This window comes from Salmo salar, chromosome ssa02, assembly GCF_905237065.1.
Source record: "Salmo salar chromosome ssa02, Ssal_v3.1, whole genome shotgun sequence".
In the NCBI taxonomy this organism is placed as follows: Eukaryota; Metazoa; Chordata; class Actinopteri; order Salmoniformes; family Salmonidae; genus Salmo; species Salmo salar.
The window spans coordinates 19,050,712-19,074,143 of record NC_059443.1 but is presented as its reverse complement, the minus strand read 5'-3'; the positions used below and the strand labels follow the sequence as shown (position 1 = coordinate 19,074,143).

At 51.0% G+C, this 23,432-nt stretch overlaps 1 protein-coding gene across 1 annotated transcript in view; it reads left to right on the top strand.

Moving 5' to 3' along the window:
• LOC106590786 (histone-lysine N-methyltransferase ASH1L-like) overlaps nt 1-22,616 on the top strand; it is a 28,481-nt gene extending 5,865 nt beyond the window's left edge. The window contains 12 exon segments of the mRNA XM_045699017.1: nt 218-930; nt 2,263-4,980; nt 4,983-6,603; nt 15,067-15,376; nt 15,688-15,861; nt 15,972-16,063; nt 18,695-18,768; nt 18,867-18,912; nt 19,144-19,279; nt 19,390-19,553; nt 20,170-20,264; nt 20,455-22,616. Of these exon segments, the coding sequence (XP_045554973.1) occupies nt 361-930; nt 2,263-4,980; nt 4,983-6,603; nt 15,067-15,376; nt 15,688-15,861; nt 15,972-16,063; nt 18,695-18,768; nt 18,867-18,912; nt 19,144-19,279; nt 19,390-19,553; nt 20,170-20,264; nt 20,455-20,568 (6,114 nt within the window). The 5' untranslated portion in view covers nt 218-360 and the 3' untranslated portion in view covers nt 20,569-22,616.
• The last annotated feature ends 816 nt before the right edge of the window (nt 22,617-23,432 follow it).

Below are 23,432 nucleotides of genomic sequence, written 5' to 3'. Positions count from 1 at the left end.
GCATTATAGGAAGTGCCAGTATAGTTTAGAGGCAGTATAGTTTCTGTGTTTTCACGTTCTTGTAAAGTACTTTACATTTGGATTGTCATTCTGTTGTTTTTCAGTAAAGCTGACAGAGACTTCTCCTGTTGTTGTTGTATTGCTGCTACTAATGTCTGGTGTCAGTGAAATGACCTCTTTCTCTGTCTGTTTCTCTCTTTCACTCCATCCTTCTCAGTTCAAGCCTGACTGACAGACAGAGAGGGACAGAGCGCTGGACATTTGGGTCAAGAAAGCTTTTTGATATTTAATCTCTGGACAATACCTGTTCCCTCCCACCCTGGGTGCCTCACCCCCCACCCCTCCCCCCTCACATCTCTGATGGACCAGAGAGCGAAGGGGGGTCCATATCTACCTCCACCATCCTCACCGCCTCTCCTCCCCACAGCCCCACCACAGCAGTACCCAGAGAAAGAGGTAGGCGGTGGGACGAGGAAGAGGATAGAGAAGGAAGCAGGTGGTGCAGTACTGGAGGTGCTCATTGAGGGGCGCTGTGGTGCTGCAGGGCAGAGACAGCTCCCATTCCCAGGCAGAGAGAGGAGCTGCACTGAGGGTAATGTGAGGCTGAGGATCGGAGTCCAAACGGCCAAACGCACCAAGAAACCCCCCAGGACCCTGGAGGGCTACGAGTGTAAACCCACCATCAGGACGTACCAGAGGCCTGGGAGGGGGGCAGCAGGGAGGGGGAGTCAGGAGGGAGGGGGGAGTGGGCAGGGGAACAGCCCTCTGGAGGAGGGGGACGGAGAGCAGAACCAGGGGTCAGACCCCAGCACCACCCAGACCAGGAAGATACACTCCTCCTCGCCTCCGTCTTCATCATCATCATCATCAACAGCCCCTACAACCACCCCTCCCAGCCCAGCCAACCCTCAGACTGCGCCAGCCAAACAGGTAAGAAGAGAACCACTACTACCTCACTGAATACCTGACTTGTTAATCGCTTGCTACTAGTTTATTACATTGACTAGTACTTCAGTTCTGTTTTATACACCGGCTCCCCTACAAATCTCTCCAGTGTGAAGAAGTATTCACATTTGACACAATTATATATTATTACACATTTATGTAGGCTTGTGCATGATATGCATTAGTGTTCAGTATGTGTGTTTCCTATTCATCCCCCAGCAGGCGTGCTATCCGATCCAGAACACTCAGCGGTTCCTAATGGTTTCTAATAATAATAAGGTCAAGTGAGTGATTGTCTGGATAGAGAAAGTTAAACAGCAGCAGCAGTGGTGTGTTAGAATAGAGAACAGGACTATTAATAGTCACACAGCACAGCAACTATTAGCAGCTGATCCAGACATTGGTCCATCAGCTCTTATGACAATCACCCACCCCAGAGAGTAGATTATTGCTTTAGCTGCAAACACACCAGTCAAATTACAGGACAAGCATGAAATGTCAAGCCTCCTCATCTCTATTCGTGGCCATTTATAGCTACCAATAGCACAGCTGCCTTTCTCTCTCTTTCTCGATCGCTCTCTAGTTCTCTCTACTCTGTCTCTTTCTCTCTGTCTATTTTTACCTCCCCTCTTTTCTCTACCTGCTCTCATTTCTCTTTCTCTCCACCTCTCTCTCTTTCTCGATCGCTCAATTTCTCCTCTTGCCGGGTCAACCTCATTTCAGTCTCCATCACCTCAGCTTCTCTCCTCCCATTTGTCCTAATTTCTCTATCTTTCTCTCGCTCTCTCTTCGTCTCTCTCGCTCTCTCTCTTTTCCTCTCTCTCTCTTCCTCTCACGCTCTCTCTTCCTCTCTTCCTCTCTTTCTGTCTCTTTCTCTCTCTCTCTCTTTGTCATTGTGTCCTTTAGCTGTCTTCCAACAGGCTTGCACCAGCACCCCACCCTTACTGTTTCTCTCTCTTGTTTGCTCTCCTTTTCCCTCCCTCTTTCTCTTTCCTCTCCCTGTCCTCTCTCTGACCCACTAATGCTAATGAACTATGCAGCTCTGAAACACATTACATTTACATACCTCTACTTCCTTGTCAACAAGGGCACAATGCTGTAAATTATTAGAAAATAGCAATTGTGTAATACATGAACAGAACTCTATCATAGGTCTAACCGGGATTCTTTTGGAGAAATATTTCTTTCAAATATTTTTGATTATATTAAAATCTTTACCTGTAAATTAACTAGATATTTTCTGATCTTTTCTGACATAATAAATGACCAATCTGATCTGATAACAATGTGTTTATAACCATGTTTTCATCCCAGCAGGTCCCTGTGAACCTGGGCTATAAGAAGTCAGACACCCTACCGGAGAAACCAAGGCACCCTGACCCACCTGATGCCCACAGCAAACTACCCTCACCTGCCCAAATGGACCAGGCAACCCCCTCTGACCCCACAGCTTCATCTCCCCATTCCCCCTTGGTAAAGGACCCTAGCGGTGAGGCAGGTGTTAAGGGGGAGGGAGGTATGCTGAATGGAGGAGTACCTACAGTCACCTGCCATCCTACCAGACTCACAAAGGTCAAAGGTCGCAAACAGAACTGTTCTTCCTCAGCCGCCCCCTCTAACGTGAACTCAACAACAAGACCTCCAGCCTCCAGCCCCCATCAGGCTGACATTGCAGCCCAGGACAGGACTACAGACTTCAGCTGCCCTCCTACACCGCCCCCATCCACACCCCTACTTCCAGACCAGAGAGGAGCCCCAGTGGCTGATGGAAGACTGAGTCCTGCTGCCTCCCTCACCAGCCTGAGCAGGGGACCATTACTACCGTCCTCTGTGGGAAATGAGAGAGGGAAGGAAGAGAAAGCCAAGAAGAAGAAAGAGAAAGATGACAAAGCGAGGGGTGAGAAAGGGAAGGGCAAGAGAGGGGAGAAGGGGAGAGGGAAGGAGGACAGAGGGAGGAATGAGAGTCCAAAGATGGACAGAGATGAGAGAGGGAAGGAGGGAACTGGGATGGATGAGAGCAGGAGGGATATGACGGGGAAGGAGGAGAGAAATGGGGACGAGGACAAGGAAAGAGAGAAGCCCAGAGACTTGAGGATGAATAAATCGCCCTCTTCTACAAAGTGTCAGATGTTGTCTGAGGTTCAGAGCAGGAAGACAGGTACACCCAGCCCAGACCTGACCAGAGGAACAGGGGAATCAGATGATACTCGTGCCCCCTCAAGACCCACCGTCTCTCCCTCCAACCCATCCACTGCCTCCTCTCCCCTCACCTCCCTCCCTCCTCCCTCTCTCTCTCTCCACTCTTCCTCTCCTCCTACTTCCCCCCGAGAGCAGGACAGCCGTCCACTGAAGAAACGTAAGACCCGACGGCCAAGCTGGACCAGGCTGGTGAACCGGGCACAGAGACTGGCAGAGAACCCAGATGGCCCCCAAGATGCCCCCTTAGTTGCCCCACAGACCCCCACTAGCCCCCAGACATCCCCTACTTCCCCCCAGACATCCCCCACTACCCCCCAGACACCCGCAACTACCAACTCACCCAACCTTTGGTCAGCTGAGTCATGCCTAGCCCCCTCCGTTCCCCCACCCTCCAGTCCGTCCTCCCTCTCCCCCTCTACCTCAACCCCTGTGAGACCCAGACCAGCAGGGCGACCCCCATCCCCCACCCAGTCTCACCTGTTGACCTCTGACCCTAGCCCTTCACCTGGACCTGGCCGTCCCGTCTCTCAGGCCAGAAAAAGGGGTCGCCCCAAATCCCAAACCTCGAGCTTAGACGAACCCCAACCCAGACACTCCCCCAAACCTACCCGAGCTGAGGTGCTCCCTCATGGGCATGATGAGACTCCGGACCCCCATGTGCTCAACCCAGTGCTGGATCACAGTCCCACCCTCACCAATCCCTCTAGCCCCAACCCCACGCCCAGGAAACGAGGTCGCCCCAAACGGCTGCCCCCCTCCCCCCTCCTCCCCAAACAGACTCTACAGGACCACAACAGGGGTACACTGACCCCCTCTGGAGGTGAGGAGGGGGGTAAAGACTTCCCCTCTGAAAAGGGGAACAGGAAGCTGAGGATGAGGAGCATCATCGGAGAGATGAAGAGGAGGAAGAGGAGGAGGCTACTCAGGGAAATGCTTTCTGGGTGTGGAGGGGGGAAGGAGGGGAGAGGAAGAGAGGGAGGTAGAGAGAACTCTCGTGGGGGTGCAGGAGGGGTGTGTGGGTTGGCCACAGCACCCTCCCTGTCCTCCTCCTTTGGGGGTAACCTAGGTCCCCAGATCAACGTGAGTAAGAGGGGGACCATCTACATGGGAAAGAGGAGAGGACGCAAACCCAAAGCTCCAGCTAACTCTAACCCTGCCTCTCAGTCCACACTGTTCACCAGTCTCTCTGGTCCCTCTCTCTTCTCCTCTCCCCAGCCCCATCCTCCCCTCTCTCACCCATTCCCCTCCCCATCTCTCACCCACTCCAGTGGAGCCCAGAGCCCTTACAGTGATGGAGGCTGCACAGAACCAGCTCCCTCCCTCTTCCTCCCCCACACCTTCTCCCTCCCCTCACCCTCCTCCTCCTGCGCATCACCACGTCCTCTCTCCTCCTCCTTCTCCTCCTCCTCATCCCTCTCTCCCTCCCTAAAGAGGAGTTCTCCAGGTCAGGGACGACATCCCCTCTTCCACCATCCCTCCAGCAGACTCTCTTCTCCTCCTCTTCCTCACCCTCCTCACCCTCCTCACCCCCATCTGCCTGACTTCCCCGCACACCTGAAAGAGGCCACACCCTCACCTATCAGTAAATCACACAGCAAGGAGATGTTGCCTAGTGACAGTGTGATTGGAATGGACCACAACACTATCTCAGAGCGGGGGGAGAGGAGGGGCCGAGGGAGAGGGGGGGTAACCATGGGGATGACCTCAGATGTCACCAGGTCAGTGTTCCGGACAGGTTTAGGGGTCAACCTGAAGGGTCAGAGACAACCCTCGCCCTCCATGTTACTAGAACACCCCCCTGTACCCTCACCCATCAGAGTGTCAGCCTCACCCCCTCTCCCCCCTCTGCCTCCCCCAGACACACGCCTCCTTCTGACTTAGTGGAACCCAGAGACAGACACAGGCACAGGCGGAGGGGGTACGAATGTCCCTATACCTGCCCCCCCTGCCCCTGCCTAGGGCACAACCAGCGCTCCCACCTGGACCTCTGCCCCTGCCTCGGGCACCACACACACAAGAGACAGAAACACAAACGCAAGAGGAAGTACCAGCACCTGCTCATGCACGCGCACGACCCAGACTTCCTCTCTGAACTGGACGATCTCATTGGGCAGTTCAGCGAGGTCCGCATCGGTCGCCATCGTGATTGGGCGAGAGCTGGACTGGGGCAGGATCTCGATGAGAGTGGGGGGAAAAGACGCCACTCTTCCTTATTGTCATCGCAAAATTTCCTCTCAAACGTTTACAGAATCAACTTGAGTGGATACTACTCGCCTCACCCCCTGTCTTACCCCCCTCACCCCTCCTTCTCCCCGCTCCACCCCCACCCCTGCCACGGCCTGCCTTATGGCAGCAGAAAGCCAGAGCAGAGGTTGAGGTGTGGCTGTCCCACCAAGCCCTGTGAGTCCCTAGACCAGGGTGACTGTGGCCAGGGGCGGAGGTGTGCCTTACAGGGTATCGCAGGGCACCTCCACCCCTCCTCTCTCAGTACCCCCCTGTCCTCCTCCACCACCTCTTCCACCACCCCCATGCCTCTGGGTTTTGGCTACTACAGAGGCTATCCTCTGACCATGGCCCATTACCCAAACCCCCACCCCTCCTTTCCCCTGCCTCCCCCTCACCCCTACGCCCCCCACCACCCCCACCTCCACCCCCCTCACCTCCTCCTCAACCCAGCCAGGTTCCACAGGAGGAGGAGCAGGCAGCTGAGGGAGGCTGGGTTGGGTGGAGGTGGAGGTGAGGACGTGGGGGTTAGGGGTGAAGGAAAGAGGGCCGGGGTCCGTTCCTGTCCAGCAGGGTCCATCCCTGGTAGGTCCTGTGTCTGTGGGGGGAGTGAACACAAGCTCAGACACAAACATCGTCACAGACAGCGTGATCGTGACGGAACGGAAGAAGAGGAGGGGAGAGTTGCAGGGTCACAGCTAAGGTCAGAGTTCACCACAGGGTCAGGAGAAAGTAGAAAGACTGGAGGACAAGGGAGTGCTGGGTTGATGGAGTCTCCATGGCAACATAGGCACGGCAAATACCCCTCATCTTTCTTCTCTGCTTCTGCTAAACCAGCCTCTTCATCATCATCATCATCAGAGAGGCTCAAACACACACCCCTCACATGTCTAGGCTCCTCTCACCTGTCCTCGTTTGGGGAGGGCTGGGGGGGTCGGCAGAACCCCTGGCTGAGGAGAGGGGGGCTGGGGGCAGGATTCAGACCCCCCGATCCCACCTGGGGCACTCTGACAGAAGGGCAGAGAACGGCCGCTGTGGGGGGGTCAGAGAAAGAGGCGGGGGAGAGACACACACCCTGTCACAGCACCTTCACCCCCCCGACACACACCAACCTCTTCACCTCCTCTGTCACCAGTGGGAGGGGCATGAGGAGCGGAAGAGACAATTGGAGACCAGGGAGTCAAGACGGGTCACTGAGGAGTGAGGAGCCATCACAGACAGAGAGGAGAGGCACAGGTGAGACGGGAATGTTGTGTGAGTGTGTGTGTGTGTGTGTGTGTGTGTGTGTGTGTGTGTGTGTGTGTGTGTGTGTGTGTGTGTGTGTGTGGAGAGAGAGTGAGAGAGAGAGAATTATTGAAACCAGGCACCCAGGCTAGACATACTACAGTGACAGCAGGTTTTCACATAGCAGAGACAGTAGTAAGGTTGGTAGACTGTCCTTCTCTCAGGTAATGTAATCACTACATAAGAGAGGAAATTAGTCTCTGTTCTTTTTATTATCACAGCAGTTAGAGACATGAACAGAGAACCTGCATGACACATGAACTGTCACACATACACGCGTACACTCACACACGCACACATTATTTTCCCCTCATTTGTTGGTTCATTCTCACAGTCTGTTAATAACCCTTCCAGTCCGATCTGCCAGAGATCTTAGAAATGTCTCTGGTTGTGAAGTTGGCCACCTGCTGTGCTGTTTGAGCCCTGGGCTATGAAGCTATGAGCAGAACACAGTCATTAGTTAACCACTAGTCTCTATGTATAGTCCTGTTCATGTGTCACTGTCTCAGCTGCTGCTTGTCTGTCTGCCTGCATGGCTGGCTGGCTGGCCAACATACTGTACACTGGCTGGCTGGCTGGCTGGCTGGCCAACATACTGTACACTGTCTGCCTGGCTGGCCAACATACTGTACACTGGCCGGCTGGCTGGCCAACATACTGTACACTGTCTACCTGGCTGGCCAACATACTGTACACTGTCTGCCTGGCTGGCCAACATACTGTACACTGTCTGCCTGGCTGGCTGGCCAACATACTGTACACTGTCTGCCTGGCTGGCCAACATACTGTACACTGTCTGCCTGGCTGGCCAAAATACTGTACACTGGCTGGCTGGCCAACATACTGTACACTGGCTGCCTGGCTGGCCAACATACTGTACACTGTCTGCCTGGCTGGCTGGCCAACATACTGTACACTGTCTGCCTGGCTGGCCAACATACTGTACACTGGCTGGCTGGCTGGCTGGCCAACATACTGTACACTGTCTGCCTGGCTGGCCAACATACTGTACACTGGCTGCCTGGCTGGCTGGCCAACATACTGTACACTGTCTGCCTGGCTGGCTGGCCAACATACTGTACACTGTCTGCATGGCTGGCCAACATACTGTACTGTACACTGTCTGCCTGGCTGGGCAACATACTGTACACTGGCTGGCTGGCTGGCCAACATACTGTACACTGTCTGCCTGGCTGGCCAACATACTGTACACTGGCTGCCTGGCTGGCCAACATACTGTACACTGGCTGGCTGGCTGGCCAACATACTGTACACTGGCTGGCTGGCTGGCCAACATACTGTACACTGGCTGGCTGGCTGGCCAACATACTGTGCACTGGCTGCCTGGCTGGCCAACATACTGTACACTGGCTGGCTGGCTGGCCAACATACTGTACACTGTCTGCCTGGCTGGCTGGGCAACATACTGTACACTGGCTGCCTGGCTGGGCAACATACTGTACACTGTCTGCCTGGCTGGCTGGGCAACATACTGTACACTGGCTGCCTGGCTGGGCAACATACTGTACACTGTCTGCCTGGCTGGCCAACATACTGTACACTGGCTGCCTGGCTGGCCAACATACTGTACACTGTCTGCCTGGCTGGGCAACATACTGTACACTGGCTGCCTGGCTGGCCAACATACTGTACACTGTCTGCCTGGCTGGGCAACATACTGTACACTGTCTGCCTGGCTGGGCAACATACTGTACACTGGCTGGCTGGCCGGCCAACATACTGTACACTGTCTGCCTGGCTGGCCAACATACTGTACACTGTCTGCCTGGCTGGCTGGCCAACATACTGTACACTGTCTGCCTGGCTGGCTGGGCAACATACTGTACACTGTCTGCCTGGCTGGGCAACATGCTGTACACTGTCTGCCTGGCTGGCCAACATACTGTACACTGTCTGCCTGGCTGGCCAACATACTGTACACTGTCTGCCCTGGCTGGGCAACATACTGTACACTGGCTGGCTGGCTGGCCAACATACTGTACACTGTCTGCCTGGCTGGCCAACATACTGTACACTGTCTGCCTGGCTGGGCAACATACTGTACACTGGCTGCCTGGCTGGCCAACATACTGTACACTGGCTGCCTGGCTGGCCAACATACTGTACACTGGCTGGCTGGCTGGGCAACATACTGTACACTGTCTGCCTGGCTGGGCAACATACTGTACACTGGCTGGCTGGCTGGCTGGCCAACATACTGTACACTGTCTGCCTGGCTGGCCAAAATACTGTACACTGGCTGGCTGGCCAACATACTGTACACTGGCTGCCTGGCTGGCCAACATACTGTACACTGTCTGCCTGGCTGGCTGGCCAACATACTGTACACTGTCTGCCTGGCTGGCCAACATACTGTACACTGGCTGGCTGGCTGGCTGGCCAACATACTGTACACTGTCTGCCTGGCTGGCCAACATACTGTACACTGGCTGCCTGGCTGGCTGGCCAACATACTGTACACTGTCTGCCTGGCTGGCTGGCCAACATACTGTACACTGTCTGCATGGCTGGCCAACATACTGTACTGTACACTGTCTGCCTGGCTGGGCAACATACTGTACACTGGCTGGCTGGCTGGCCAACATACTGTACACTGTCTGCCTGGCTGGCCAACATACTGTACACTGGCTGCCTGGCTGGCCAACATACTGTACACTGGCTGGCTGGCTGGCCAACATACTGTACACTGGCTGGCTGGCTGGCCAACATACTGTACACTGGCTGGCTGGCTGGCCAACATACTGTGCACTGGCTGCCTGGCTGGCCAACATACTGTACACTGGCTGGCTGGCTGGCCAACATACTGTACACTGTCTGCCTGGCTGGCTGGGCAACATACTGTACACTGGCTGCCTGGCTGGGCAACATACTGTACACTGTCTGCCTGGCTGGCTGGGCAACATACTGTACACTGGCTGCCTGGCTGGGCAACATACTGTACACTGTCTGCCTGGCTGGCCAACATACTGTACACTGGCTGCCTGGCTGGCCAACATACTGTACACTGTCTGCCTGGCTGGGCAACATACTGTACACTGGCTGCCTGGCTGGCCAACATACTGTACACTGTCTGCCTGGCTGGGCAACATACTGTACACTGTCTGCCTGGCTGGGCAACATACTGTACACTGGCTGGCTGGCCGGCCAACATACTGTACACTGTCTGCCTGGCTGGCCAACATACTGTACACTGTCTGCCTGGCTGGCTGGCCAACATACTGTACACTGTCTGCCTGGCTGGCTGGGCAACATACTGTACACTGTCTGCCTGGCTGGGCAACATGCTGTACACTGTCTGCCTGGCTGGCCAACATACTGTACACTGTCTGCCTGGCTGGCCAACATACTGTACACTGTCTGCCCTGGCTGGGCAACATACTGTACACTGGCTGGCTGGCTGGCCAACATACTGTACACTGTCTGCCTGGCTGGCCAACATACTGTACACTGTCTGCCTGGCTGGGCAACATACTGTACACTGGCTGCCTGGCTGGCCAACATACTGTACACTGGCTGCCTGGCTGGCCAACATACTGTACACTGGCTGGCTGGCTGGGCAACATACTGTACACTGTCTGCCTGGCTGGGCAACATACTGTACACTGGCTGGCTGGCTGGCCAACATACTGTACACTGGCTGCCTGGCTGGGCAACATACTGTACACTGTCTGCCTGGCTGGCCAACATACTGTACACTGTCTGCCTGGCTGGCCAACATACTGTACACTGTCTGCCTGGCTGGCCAACATACTGTACACTGTCTGCCTGGCTGGGCAACATACTGTACACTGGCTGGCTGGCTGGCCAACATACTGTACACTGTCTGCCTGGCTGGCCAACATACTGTACACTGTCTGCCTGGCTGGGCAACATACTGTACACTGGCTGCCTGGCTGGCCAACATACTGTACACTGGCTGCCTGGCTGGCCAACATACTGTACACTGGCTGGCTGGCTGGGCAACATACTGTACACTGTCTGCCTGGCTGGGCAACATACTGTACACTGGCTGGCTGGCTGGCCAACATACTGTACACTGGCTGCCTGGCTGGCCAACATACTGTACACTGGCTGCCTGGCTGGCCAACATACTGTACACTGGCTGGCTGGCTGGGCAACATACTGTACACTGTCTGCCTGGCTGGGCAACATACTGTACACTGGCTGGCTGGCTGGCCAACATACTTTTCACTGTCTGCCTGGCTGGCCAACATACTGTACACTGTCTGCCTGGCTGGCCAACATACTGTACACTGGCTGCCTGGCTGGCCAACATACTGTACACTGGCTGGCTGGCTGGCCAACATACTGTACACTGTCTGCCTGGCTGGCCAACATACTGTACACTGTCTGCCTGACTGGGCAACATACTGTACACTGGATGGCTGGCTGGCCAACATACTGTACACTGGCTGGCTGGCTGGCCAACATACTGTACACTGTCTGCCTGGCTGGCCAACATACTGTACACTGTCTGCCTGCCTGGCTGGCCAACATACTGTACACTGGCTGCCTGGCTGGCCAACATACTGTACACTGGCTGGCTGGCTGGCCAACATACTGTACACTGTCTGCCTGGCTGGCCAACATACTGTACACTGTCTGCCTGGCTGGGCAACATACTGTACACTGGATGGCTGGCTGGCCAACATACTGTACACTGTCTGCCTGGCTGGCCAACATACTGTACACTGTCTGCCTGGCTGGGCAACATACTGTACACTGGCTGCCTGGCTGGCCAACATACTGTACACTGGCTGGCTGGCTGGCCAACATACTGTACACTGTCTGGCTGGCTGGCTGGCCAACATACTGTACACTGTCTGCCTGGCTGGCCAACATACTGTACACTGGCTGCCTGGCTGGGCAACATACTGTACACTGGCTGGCTGGCTGGGCAACATACTGTACACTGGCTGGCTGGCTGGCCAACATACTGTACACTGGCTGCCTGGCTGGCTGGCTGGCTGGCCAACATACTGTACACTGGCTGGCTGGCTGGCCAACATACTGTACACTGGCTGCCTGGCTGGCTGGCTGGCTGGCCAACATACTGTACACTGGCTGGCTGGCTGGCCAACATACTGTACACTGGCTGCCTGGCTGGGCAACATACTGTACGGTACACTGTACGGTACACTGTCTGTCTGGCTGGCCAACATACGGTAAGTGTAATACTATAAAGCTAGGTGTTATTTTAGATTCTGAACTCCATTTTGAATCACACATTAGGAATGTGACCAAAATAGCTTTTTGCCACCTGAGGAACATTGCCAAGGTGCGGCCGCTTCTCTCTTAGGCTGGTACAGAGAGACTCATCCATGCTTTTATTACAAACAGGCTTGACTACTGTAATGCCTTCCTGTCTGGTCTACCCAAGAAAGCCATTGGTCAACTGCAAAACATACAGAATGTTGCAGCGCGGGTACTGACCAAGACCAGATGGAGAGAACACATTACACAGGTTTTAAGGTCTCTGCACTGGCTGCCTGTGAGTTTTAGAATTCATTTAAAGATTATTCTATTGGTTTTTAAAACAATCCACGATTGTGCACCCCAATGCATGTCAATTAAGTTATGTACCCAGTAGGTCCCTCAGGTCCTCTGGTACTGGCCTTTTAACTACCCCAAAGCCTAGGACCAAGAGACATGGAGAGGCAGCCTTTAGTTATTATGCCCCCTGCCTCTGGAAGAGCCTGCCAGAGAACCTGAGGGGGGCCGAAACTGTGGACATATTTCAAATAGATCTTAAAACATACCTTTTCCTTAGGGTGCTTTTTAGTCATTCAGGTTTTATTGTTATTCTTTAGTTTTTTATCCTCTTATGTTTGTGGTGTAGTAAATATTCTATTTTCATATGTTTTATTTTTTATGTGAAGCACATTGTGTTGCATTCCATGTCTGAAATGTGCTGTGTAATTAAAGCTTCATTTAATTTGACTTGCTGTACACTGCGTGGCTGGCTGGCCAACATACTGTACTGTACACTGCCTGGCTGGCTGGCCAACATACTGTACTGTACACTGCCTGGCTGGCTGGCCAACATACTGTACTGTACACTGCCTGGCTGGCTGGCTGGCTGGCTGGCCAACATACTGTACTGTACACTGCCTGGCTGGCTGGCTGGCTGGCTGGCTGGCCAACATACTGTACTGTACACTGGCTGGCTGGCTGGCCAACATACTGTACTGTACACTGGCTGGCTGGCTGGCCAACATACTGTACACTGGCTGGCTGGCTGGCCAACATACTGTACTGTACACTGGCTGGCTGGCTGGCCAACATACTGTACAGTACACTGGCTGGCTGGCCACTGCCTGGCTGGCTGGCTGGCTGGCCAACATACTGTACTGTACACTGCCTGTCTGGCTGGCTGTCTGGCCAACATACTGTACTGTACACTGCCTGTCTGGCTGGCTGGCTGGCCAACATACCGTACTGTACACTGCCTGGCTGGCCAACATACTGTACTGTACACTGCCTGGCTGGCTGGCCAACATACTGTATTGTACACTGCCTGGCTGGCCAACATACTGTACTGTACACTGCCTGGCTGGCTGGCCAACATACTGTATTGTACACTGACTGGCTGGCCAACATACTGTACACTGCCTGGCTGGCTGGCCAACATACTGTATTGTACACTGACTGGCTGGCCAACATACTGTACACTGCCTGGCTGGCTGGCTGGCCAACATACTGTACTGTACACTGCCTGGCTGGCTGGCTGGCCAACATATAATACTGTACACTGCCTGGCTGGCTGGCTGGCTAACACACTGTAATGTACACTGCCTGGATGGCTGGCTGGCCAACATACTGTACTGTACACTGCCTGGCTGGCTGGCTGGCCAACATATAATACTGTACACTGCCTGGCTGGCTGAGTGGCTGGCCAACATACTGTACTGTACACTGCCTGGCTGGCTGGCTGGCCAACATACTGTACTGTACACTGCCTGGCTGGCTGGCTGAGCGGCTGGCCAACATACTTTACTATACACTGCCTGGCTGGCTGGCCAACATATAATACTGTACACTGCCTGCCTGCCTGGCTGGCTGGCTGGCAAACATACTGTACTGTACACTGCTTTGCTGAGTGGCTGGCCAACATACTGTAGTATACACTGTCTGGCTGGCTGGCTGTTCAACATACTGTACAGTACACTGCCTAGCTGTCTGGCCAACAATACAGTACACTGCCTACCTGGCTGGCTGGCTGGCTGGCCAACATACTATACTGTACACTGCCTGGCTGACAGGCTGGCCAACATACTGTCCAGTACGCTGGCTGGAAAAACACTAGAAGGAAAGGCTGCTCAGTCAGGGTTAATGTTGGGGAATTTTGGAAAGATGGGAAGAAAAGAGATACTTGAGGAGAAGTGATGGATAGAGGGATGGCGGGGGACTGATAGTGAGGGAGGATAGAGAGGGAGGGCAGAGGGAGGGAGGTAAAGAGTTGTTTTTGAGAGGGGAGGAGGGAGGATGGATTTGTTTGGCAGTCGCACATCATCTAACCAGACACATATGTGACTGAGCACACACACACACAGCCCACACACACACATTCTAATGTATAATTTGTGTGTGTGGGTGTTTGCGCGCGTGCGTGTATACCAGAGGGGGCTTGTGGGAGGAGATATAGGTGGACGGGCTCTTTGTAATGCCTGGAATGGAATTAGTAGAATTGTACCAAACACATCAAATACATGGAAAGATTGACTCTGTTCCAATGATTCTATTCCAGCCGCTACAATGAGCCCGTCCTCCTAAAGCTCATTCCACCAGCCTTCTCTGGTGCATACCGTGCGCGTATGTGTGTGTGCTTGACTGCTTGTTGTGATTCCCAGAAGGGGAGTATATGATTTGAGGGGAATACCAGGCAGCAGTGCAAAGGAAGTGTAGAGTCACCCCATCCCAGGCACACACTGAGACAGACTGCTGCTGTTTCAGTTACTGATACATATACACCTCTCTCTCTCTCTCTCTCTCTCTTCCCCTCTCTTTATTTCCCAATCATTCCCTTTCTCTCCTCTCTCTCTTCCCCTCTCTTTATTTCCCAATCATTCCCTTTCCTCTCTCTCTCTTCCCCTCTCTTTATTTCCCAATCATTCCCTTTCTCCTCTCTCTCTCTCTTCCCCTCTTTATTTCCCAATCATTCCCTTTCTCCTCTCTCTCTCTTCCCCTCTCTTTATTTCCCAATCATTCCCTTTCTCCTCTCTCTCTCTTCCCCTCTCTTTATTTCCCAATCATTCCCTTTCTCCTTTCTCTCTCTTCCCCTCTCTTTATTTCCCAATCATTCCCTTTCTCCTTTCTCTGTCTCCCACCTCTCTCTGTCCTCTCTCTCTCTCTCACTCCCTGTCCTCGCTCCAATGACTTCTCTCTGGACTCAAGACCCACACTATGACCTGAGCAGGAGGCAACTGAAGTGGCTGAGAACCGGTCAAAGTTTTGGGGCTAAGAGAGGGCCTGGACGACCCAGGAAGAACCCTCTAGCCTCCCCTTTGGTCTCCCCCTTCCTCTCTCCTACAAGCCAACCAAACCCTCCAACTGAGACAGACGTCCAGAACAGAGACAGAAACAGAGGAGGAGGAGATTCAGTACAAGAGGTGATTGAAGCTGTGATTCAGAGCCAGAGGAGGAGAAGACGGAAGAGGAGGCGCATTGAGAAAGAGGAGGTTGAGCGTCCATCCTGTCTCCAAAGGTAAACCGTCAGAACTCACCCTTATCCCAATTGACCCAGCGAGTGCCCTCGCAGATGGTCGTAAAGTTTAACGCAACAACATTTCACTCCCACAGCGATCAAAGCGTTACTGAGAAAGTCTAGAAAATGCATGCTGTTTTACATACCCTGCAACTAGCTGCTAGATGTGCACTGAAGGCTTAATACCTCACACAGACAAAGTATATTAACACATGGTTGACAGCACTGTGTGCTAAGCCAGTGCCCTTTCTCTCTCTTTTTCTTTCTCTCTATCCTATCTCTCGCTCTCTCACTTTATTCCTTCCTCTTAGTTCTGGTGAAGGTGAGCCAGTCACCCACACCCCCTCCATATGCACAGGCCAATCAGAGCTAACCCAAACTCCATCCCTAACCCCGGCCAGCCAATCAGATAAGGGAGCTGACCAGCTGCCGAGGAAGAGGTTTCAGAGGGCGGGGCTCTACTCAGATGACTACAAAACTACAGAGTGAGTTTTCATACACCCGTTCATACAAACTAACTTCACATACTCTGAATTGATTTCACAAATGGTGTGTATTCTATTTATTTCCTAGTGTAAATGTGTCTCTTCCCCAGTCCCTCCTCTCAGAACCAGCTGAACAGAGAGAGACTGGAATATACACCAGGAGAACAAGACTACAGCCTCCTGCCTGCTCCCATACATGTTGGTGAGTTTTTATTTGACCTTTATTTAACCAGGTAGGCCAGTTGAGAACAAGTTCTCATTTACAACTGTGACCTGGCCAAGATAAAGCAAAGCAAAGCAGTGCAACACAGACAACAACACAGTTACACATGGAATAAACAAACGTACAGTCAATAACACAATAGGAAAAAAAGTCTATATACAGTGTGTGCAAATGGTGTGGAGTGAAGGCAATAAATAGGCCATAGTAGCGAAGTAATTACAATTTAGCAAATTAACACTGGAGTGATAGATGTGCAAGTAGAAATACTGGTGTGCAAAAGAGCAAAAAAAGTAAATAATAACAATATGGGGATGAGGTAGGTTGTTGGATGGGCTATTTACAGATGGGCTGTGTACAGCTGCAGCGATCGGTAAGCTGCTCAGATAGCTGATGTTTAAGTTAGTGAGGGAGATATAAGTCTCCAACTTCAGCGATTTTTGCAATTCATTCCAGTAATTGGCAGCAGAGAACTGGAAGGAAAAGCGGCCAAAGGGAGTGTTGGCTTTGGGGATGACCAGTGAGATATACCTGCTGGCGCGCGTGCTACGGGTGGGTGTTGTTAGGGTGACTTTACCTAGCATAGACTTATAGATGACCTGGAGCCAGTGGGTCTGGCGACGAAAATGTAGCGAGGGCCAGCCGACGAGAGCATACAGGTCGCAGTGGTGGGTGGTATATGGGGCTTTGGTGACAAAACGGATGGCACTGTGATAGACTGCATCCAGTTTGCTGAGTAGAGTGTTGGAGGTTATTTTGTAAATGACATCGCCGAAGTCGAGGATCGGTAGGATAGTCAGTTTTACAAGGGTATGTTTGGCAGCGTGAGTGAAGGAGGCCTTGTTGCGAAATAGGAAGCCGATTCTGGATTTAATTTTGGATTGGAGATGTTTAATATGAGTCTGGAAGGAGAGTTTACAGTCTAGCCAGACACCTAGGTATTTGTAGTTGTCCACATATTCTAAGTCAGAACCATCCAGATTAGTGATGCTGGTCGGGCAGGTGGGTGCGGGCAGCGATCGGTTGAAGAGCATGCATTTAGTTTTACTAGCGTTTAAGAGCAGTTGGAGGCCACGGAAGGAGTGTTGTATGGCATTGAGTCTCGTTTGGGGGTTTGTTAACACAGTGTTCAAAGAAGGGCCAGATGTATACAGAATGGTGTCGTCTGCGTAGAGGTGGATCAAGGAATCACCCGCAGCAAGAGCGTCATCGTTGATATATACAGAGAAAAGAGTCGGCCCGAGAATTGAACCCTGTGGTACCCCCATAGAGACTGTCAGAGGTCTGGACAACAGGCCCTCCGATTTGACACACTGAACTCTATCTATACGTCTATAACAGTTTGGATCCAGACTGTCACCCTCTTTGAAGAGGGGGGTGACCGCGGCATCTTTCCAATCTTTAGGAATCTCGGACGATACGAAAGAGCGGTTGAACAGACTGGTAATAGGGGTTGCAACAATGGCGGCAGATCATTTTAGAAAGAGAGGGTCCAGTTTGTCTAATCCAGCTGATTTATACGGGTCCAGGTTTTGCAGCTCTTTCAGAACACCTGCTATCTGGATTTGGGTGAAGGAGAAGCTGGGGAGGCTTGGGCAAGTAGCTGCAGGGCAAGTAGCTGCAAGGGGTGCCGAGCTGTTGGCCGGAGTTGGGGTAGCCAGGAGGAAAGCATGGCCAGCTGTAGAGATATGCTTATTGAAATTATCGATTATCGAGGATTTATCGGTGGTGACAGTGTTTCCTAGCCTCAGTGCAGTGGGCAGCTGGGAGGAGGTGCTCTTATTCTCCATGGACTTTACAGTGTCCCAAAACTTTTTGGAGTTAGAGCTACAGGATGCAAATTTCTGTTTGAAAAATCTAGCCTTTGCTTTCCTAACTGACTGCGTGTATTGGCTCCTGACTTCCCTGAAAAGTTGCATATTGTGGGGACTATTCGATGCTAGTGCAGTCCGCCACAGGATGTTTTTGTGCTGGTCAAGGGCAGTCAGGTCTGGAGTGAACCAAGGGCTATATCTGTTCTTAGTTCTACATTTTTTGAAAGGGGCATGCTTATTTAAGATGGTGAGGAAATTACTTTTAAAGAATGACCAGGCATCCTCTACTGACGGCAGGAGGTCAATATCCTTCCAGGATACCCGGGCCAGGTCGATTAGAAAGGCCTGCTCGCAGAAGTGTTTTAGGGAGCGTTTGACAGTGATGAGGGGTGGTCGTTTGACTGCGGACCCATTACGGATGCAGGCAATGAAGCAGTGATCGCTGAGATCCTGATTGAAAACAGCAGAGGTGTATTTGGAGGGCAAGTTGGTCAGGATAATATCTATGAGGGTGCCCATGTTTTCGGATTTAGGGTTGTACCTGGTGGGTTCCTTGATGATTTGTGTGAGATTGAGGGCATCTAGCTTAGATTGTAGGACTGCCGGGGTGTTAAGCATATCCCAGTTTAGGTCACCTAACAGAACGAAGTGTGTGTGTGTGTGTGTGTGTGTGTGTGTGTGTGTGTGTGTGTGTGTGTGTGTGTGTGTGTGTGTGTGTGTGTGTGTGTGTGTGTGTGTGTGTGTGTGTGTGAGAGAGATTGTGTGTGTCAGGTTTTTAACACCCCCCTTTCTCTCACAGGGAAGTACCTAAGAATGAGACGTATTGACTTTCAGTTGCCTTTTGACGTCATGTGGCTCTTCAGGCACAACCAGGTGTGTAACACACACACTATACACTATACACAATGTACAAACACACACACACAGAATAAACTCACTCACTTGAATGACCATGTCTCTGTGTGTTCCAGCTCCACAAAGAGCCAGATGTTCATCTGACCAGAGAGATCTCATCCTGTGAGTACCCTAAAGTCACAGCTGGCTTCTGTATGTGCATACGGTGCATACCATACACAACGTTAATACTGTAGTGTGTACATCAATACTTGACTTCAACATGACTTACCACCCTACTTGGTTGGGGGGGGGGGGGGGGACATCCCACTGTTGCAGTGACACGTTGAAAGTGTTCGGTCTGTGTGGAGGGATCCATACCTCATTATCTCTCTGTCTTTGTTTTCCTCCCAGACCAACCAAAAGAGAAGAGCCTGTCCAGTCACCAGACAGGGGTGTCCCTCCCTCCCTCTCCCCATGAGGAGTGTTCCAGTCCCAGTAAGAAGCTGTTTCCCTACCTGGACATGGAGCCTATGACCACCAGTGACAGGTAAAGACAGAAGACAACCCGCCATGTCAGTACACATGGAGGTGCAGACTAGTAGTTTGTGTGCATTTCTCAAAATAATGATCTTATTTATGTATTTGTTTGATTGTCAGGGTGTTTGTCCTGAAGCACCGCGTGTTCCTTTTGAGGAACTGGGAGAGGGTCAGAGACAGACAGATACGCCTGAGGAGGGGGAGAGAGGGGGAACGAGAGAAAGATGGAGGAGGAGTTTCCAGCTATGTAGCTACTGGGGACAACAACAGCCACATCATGTCAGGTCCATGAAGCAAGTGTGTGTGTTAGTTTAAGTTTTTGTAGGTGTGTGTGTGCTCGCACGCCTGTGTGTGTGCGCCTGTGTGTCAGTGTGTTTTATTTTAAATGTGTTCATTGTCTTTCAGTAGTATTGTACTGAGTGTATGTTTCTATGGACATAAATGTGTGTGTTCATCTCAGTGCTCAGTTTAGCTCTCTGTTTTACAGTATTTATTGAGCCATATCATATTCAGCATTACACACACAGCAGTTTTCCAACCACAGAAATAAGTGCTTTCCCATTTCTGTCATCTCTTCACTGCCGTCCAAGAACATCCAGCTAGGTTCAGCTTTCCCCATAAACTATCAACCAAAATGTATTTCCATCAAACAGTCACCAGCTAAGAACAGACACTCATAAAGGAATTTTAAGGACATCTACTGTATATATATATATACACACACACACACACACACACACACACACACACACACACACACACACACACACACACACACACACACACACACACACACACACACACACACACACACACACACACACACACACACACACACACACACACACACACACACACAATTCCATCCATGGGCACTAAGGTTCTTTCCCCTCCCTCTAGGTCGACAAATGGCGGTGAAGAAGAAGGTTGTGTGGACTAGTGAGCCCCTTCGTGATCCCCAGTGCCCCCATAACCCCCTCAGCACCACGCTCCATGTGAGTGCTCTCCTGAGTGCTCTACTCTGAGTACTCTACTCTGAGTGCTCTCCCCTGTACTGTAACTGTAAAGATATTCACTCATTAGTGTCTCCCATGAGGGCTGTCTTGAAGTATTCATATGGAGTTCTTTGTCTGTGTCACTAATTCTTATAACTAACTCCTGATGCCGCATCTGCCCCCACCACAGCTCACTCAGAACAGACAAGAGGAGAAAAAACAGGTGGAGGAGGAAGAGGAGGGCTGGAGGGAGGTCCGGAAGGAGCGACTGAACAACATACTCCTGAAGCTGCGGCAGACATGATTGGTGAGAGAGGACAAGGAAGGAAGGAGGGGGGAAATCTCAGCTCAATCTCCCTTCTTCTTCCAAGTAGCTCAGTTCAGCTAACTTTGCACTAGTGTTGGGGGGAAAAAGCTTCCCTGAAATGATTTGTTATAAAGATGATTTTGGCCTTTGTTTCTGAGAGGAATGAGGGTGTTGTTGTTTACTGTACCATTGAGAATGATTGACAGATGGTCAGCAGACCAGTGACAGTCTGATTTAATAGTCAGAGAGGGTGGAAGGGATGGATGGAGACCATAGAGTCTTAGGGCTGGATTCAATTCGTATTGCGGAAGATCCGCATTATAGCTCGATTTAAATGTAAAGGAAATGTTCCCATGTTCTCGCAGACTACATTCACAGTAAACGCTGCATGTCGGCTCAATCTGAAATTACCATGACAATATCATTTTTTACAATTTTACCCCCTTTTTTGTGATATCCAATTACGATCTTGTCTCATCGCTGCAACTACCCAATGGGCTCGGACAGGCGAAGGTCGAGTCATGCGTCCTCCAAAGCGTGACCCAAGCCGCGCTTCTTAACACCTGCTTGCTTAACCGGAATGTGTCGGAGGAAACACCGGCCAACTGAGACTGTCAGCTTGCAGGTGCCTGGCCTGCCACAAGGAGTCGCTAGAGCGCGATGAGCCAAGTAAAGCCCCCTTCGGGCCAAACCTTCCACTAACCCGGACAACCCTGGGCCAATTGTGCGCCGCCCTATGGGACTCCCAGTCACAGCCGGTTGTGACACAGCCTGGGATCGAACCCCAGGCTGTAGTGACACCGCAACACTGCGATGCAGTGCCATAGACCGCTGCCATATACCGCTGCACCACTTGGGAGGCCTACCTCTACATTTTTATGCAGATCTTCTGCAATACTTTCGCGATACACAGCCCTTAGGGTTTGATTCAATCCCTGTCGCTGAAGTTCGGCACTATAGCATGATTGTAAAGGTAATTTCCAATTGAGCCGATATATGCAGTTTTTACCGTGAATGCAGTCTCCGCTATAATGCGGGACATTTCCTTTAATGTTCTCTTCAGCTCTACGTATTGAATCAAGCCTTTAATGTAAAAGTGCCATGTTGTAAATAAACTGACGCCTAAGTGAGTTCAATCTCCAAAAGCAATACGTCCTGTAAGGATTTCAGTACAGTAACTTTAATATCAGTACCAGTACCAGCTAGAGACCCTTCTATGTATCAAACCAAGTAGTTTTTATTGCCTTAGTGAATATGATCATTTCAAGATCGTTATATTGTACCAATGATAATGCAGTAACATTGACCTAAGTAATGTATTGAATCAATTTCATAATTGATAGTTATTATCTAAGCGTTAAAGTTAATAGTCAAAGGCCTTCATTTTGCTACAAAGTGTTAAACATAACTGACCTATGTTAAATATTGCTATGATTGTATATGACTTTCTTTTCTTCACCTCTATACTTTTTCTGACTGATGGAATGTTCTTCTTTTTATTTTGGTCAATCAGGAAAATGAATTGAATCTGAGATTTGTAACCGTTCATTTGTACAGTTCTCTTTGGTGCAGTTTCTAGTTTGACTTTGAACACTAAGTTGAATGTTTTATAGTTGACCTGTGTATTTGCTTCACTCACTATTGCCAATGGGTGATTAGGAATATTATAGCATTCATCAATATAGTGAAGGGTTATTTATGTAGTTTGCATGAAATGTAACTTTGGGCTGGATTCAATCCGTATCGCTGAAGATCGCATTAAAGTGTAAAGGTAACTTCCGATTAGGCCGACATAGGCAGTGTTTATCGTGAATGCAGTCTCCACGAACGTGGAAACATTGCCTTTAAATTTAAATGGAGCTATAACGCAGATCTCCCGTGATACTTCTGCGATGCGGTGAGAATCCAGCCCTTTGTTGTACAATTTAAATTGCTGCTTATAACCTGTCTTTGGAGAAAATACCACAGAGTTCATCTGACAGAATGTCATTTCAAACATTGACCTTATTATCAATAACAATAAAATGGCGTTTTTGTTTACAGAGCATTGTGGACTTGTTATATTCTAAAGCACTTAACCCTTCATACTATCACAGGCCCATGAATATCGCTGCTCCTCCATCCTTATGAAGACGCTGCATAACTGGTGGGATATTCATTACACATAATGGAGCCACTGCTAAATAACCAACATGTAAATGTGTTATATACAGCACCATCTGCTGGTGTAAAGCTGAATGACTCCAATGGCCAGGTGATACAGCGTTTTCCTCCATCACAACCCTCATCTGAGGACGTGACCTCAAGAGGACAGACAGACAGGCAGGACTGAGCCTGAGGCCCTTCTCTCCTACTTACCTTCAGCAAATCACTGATCTGTATGTGATTATGTAGGCTATGTGTAAGTGGATGCTGGTGGGAGGACCTATAGGAGGATGGACTCATTGTAATGGCTGGAATGGAATTAATGGAACAGTACTAAACAAACATGGCAACCACTCCGTTCCATCCATTCCATTCCAGCCATTACAATGAGCTCGTCCACCTATAGCTCCTCCCACGAGCCTCCACTCTGCATGTGTGAGCTAAAGCTGCCTAGCCAATCCCTCCCTCTCAGGTCTGTGGGTACTTTAATGAGGAAATCATTTAAAGTATTCAAACAGGGATAGTTTCTCATTTCAGAGAGTAAGTCCTTCCCTCGATCTTCCCTCATGCACTCCCCTTCACCGCTCTGACAGAAGTGGCTAGGTCAGATGAAAACATACACTAAGCTCTTTGATTGGAATGGCTTTAATATCGAGGTACCACATACTTTCTAGGCAAGAATTTGCCATAGCTCGATGGAATAGAGCAGGGTTATT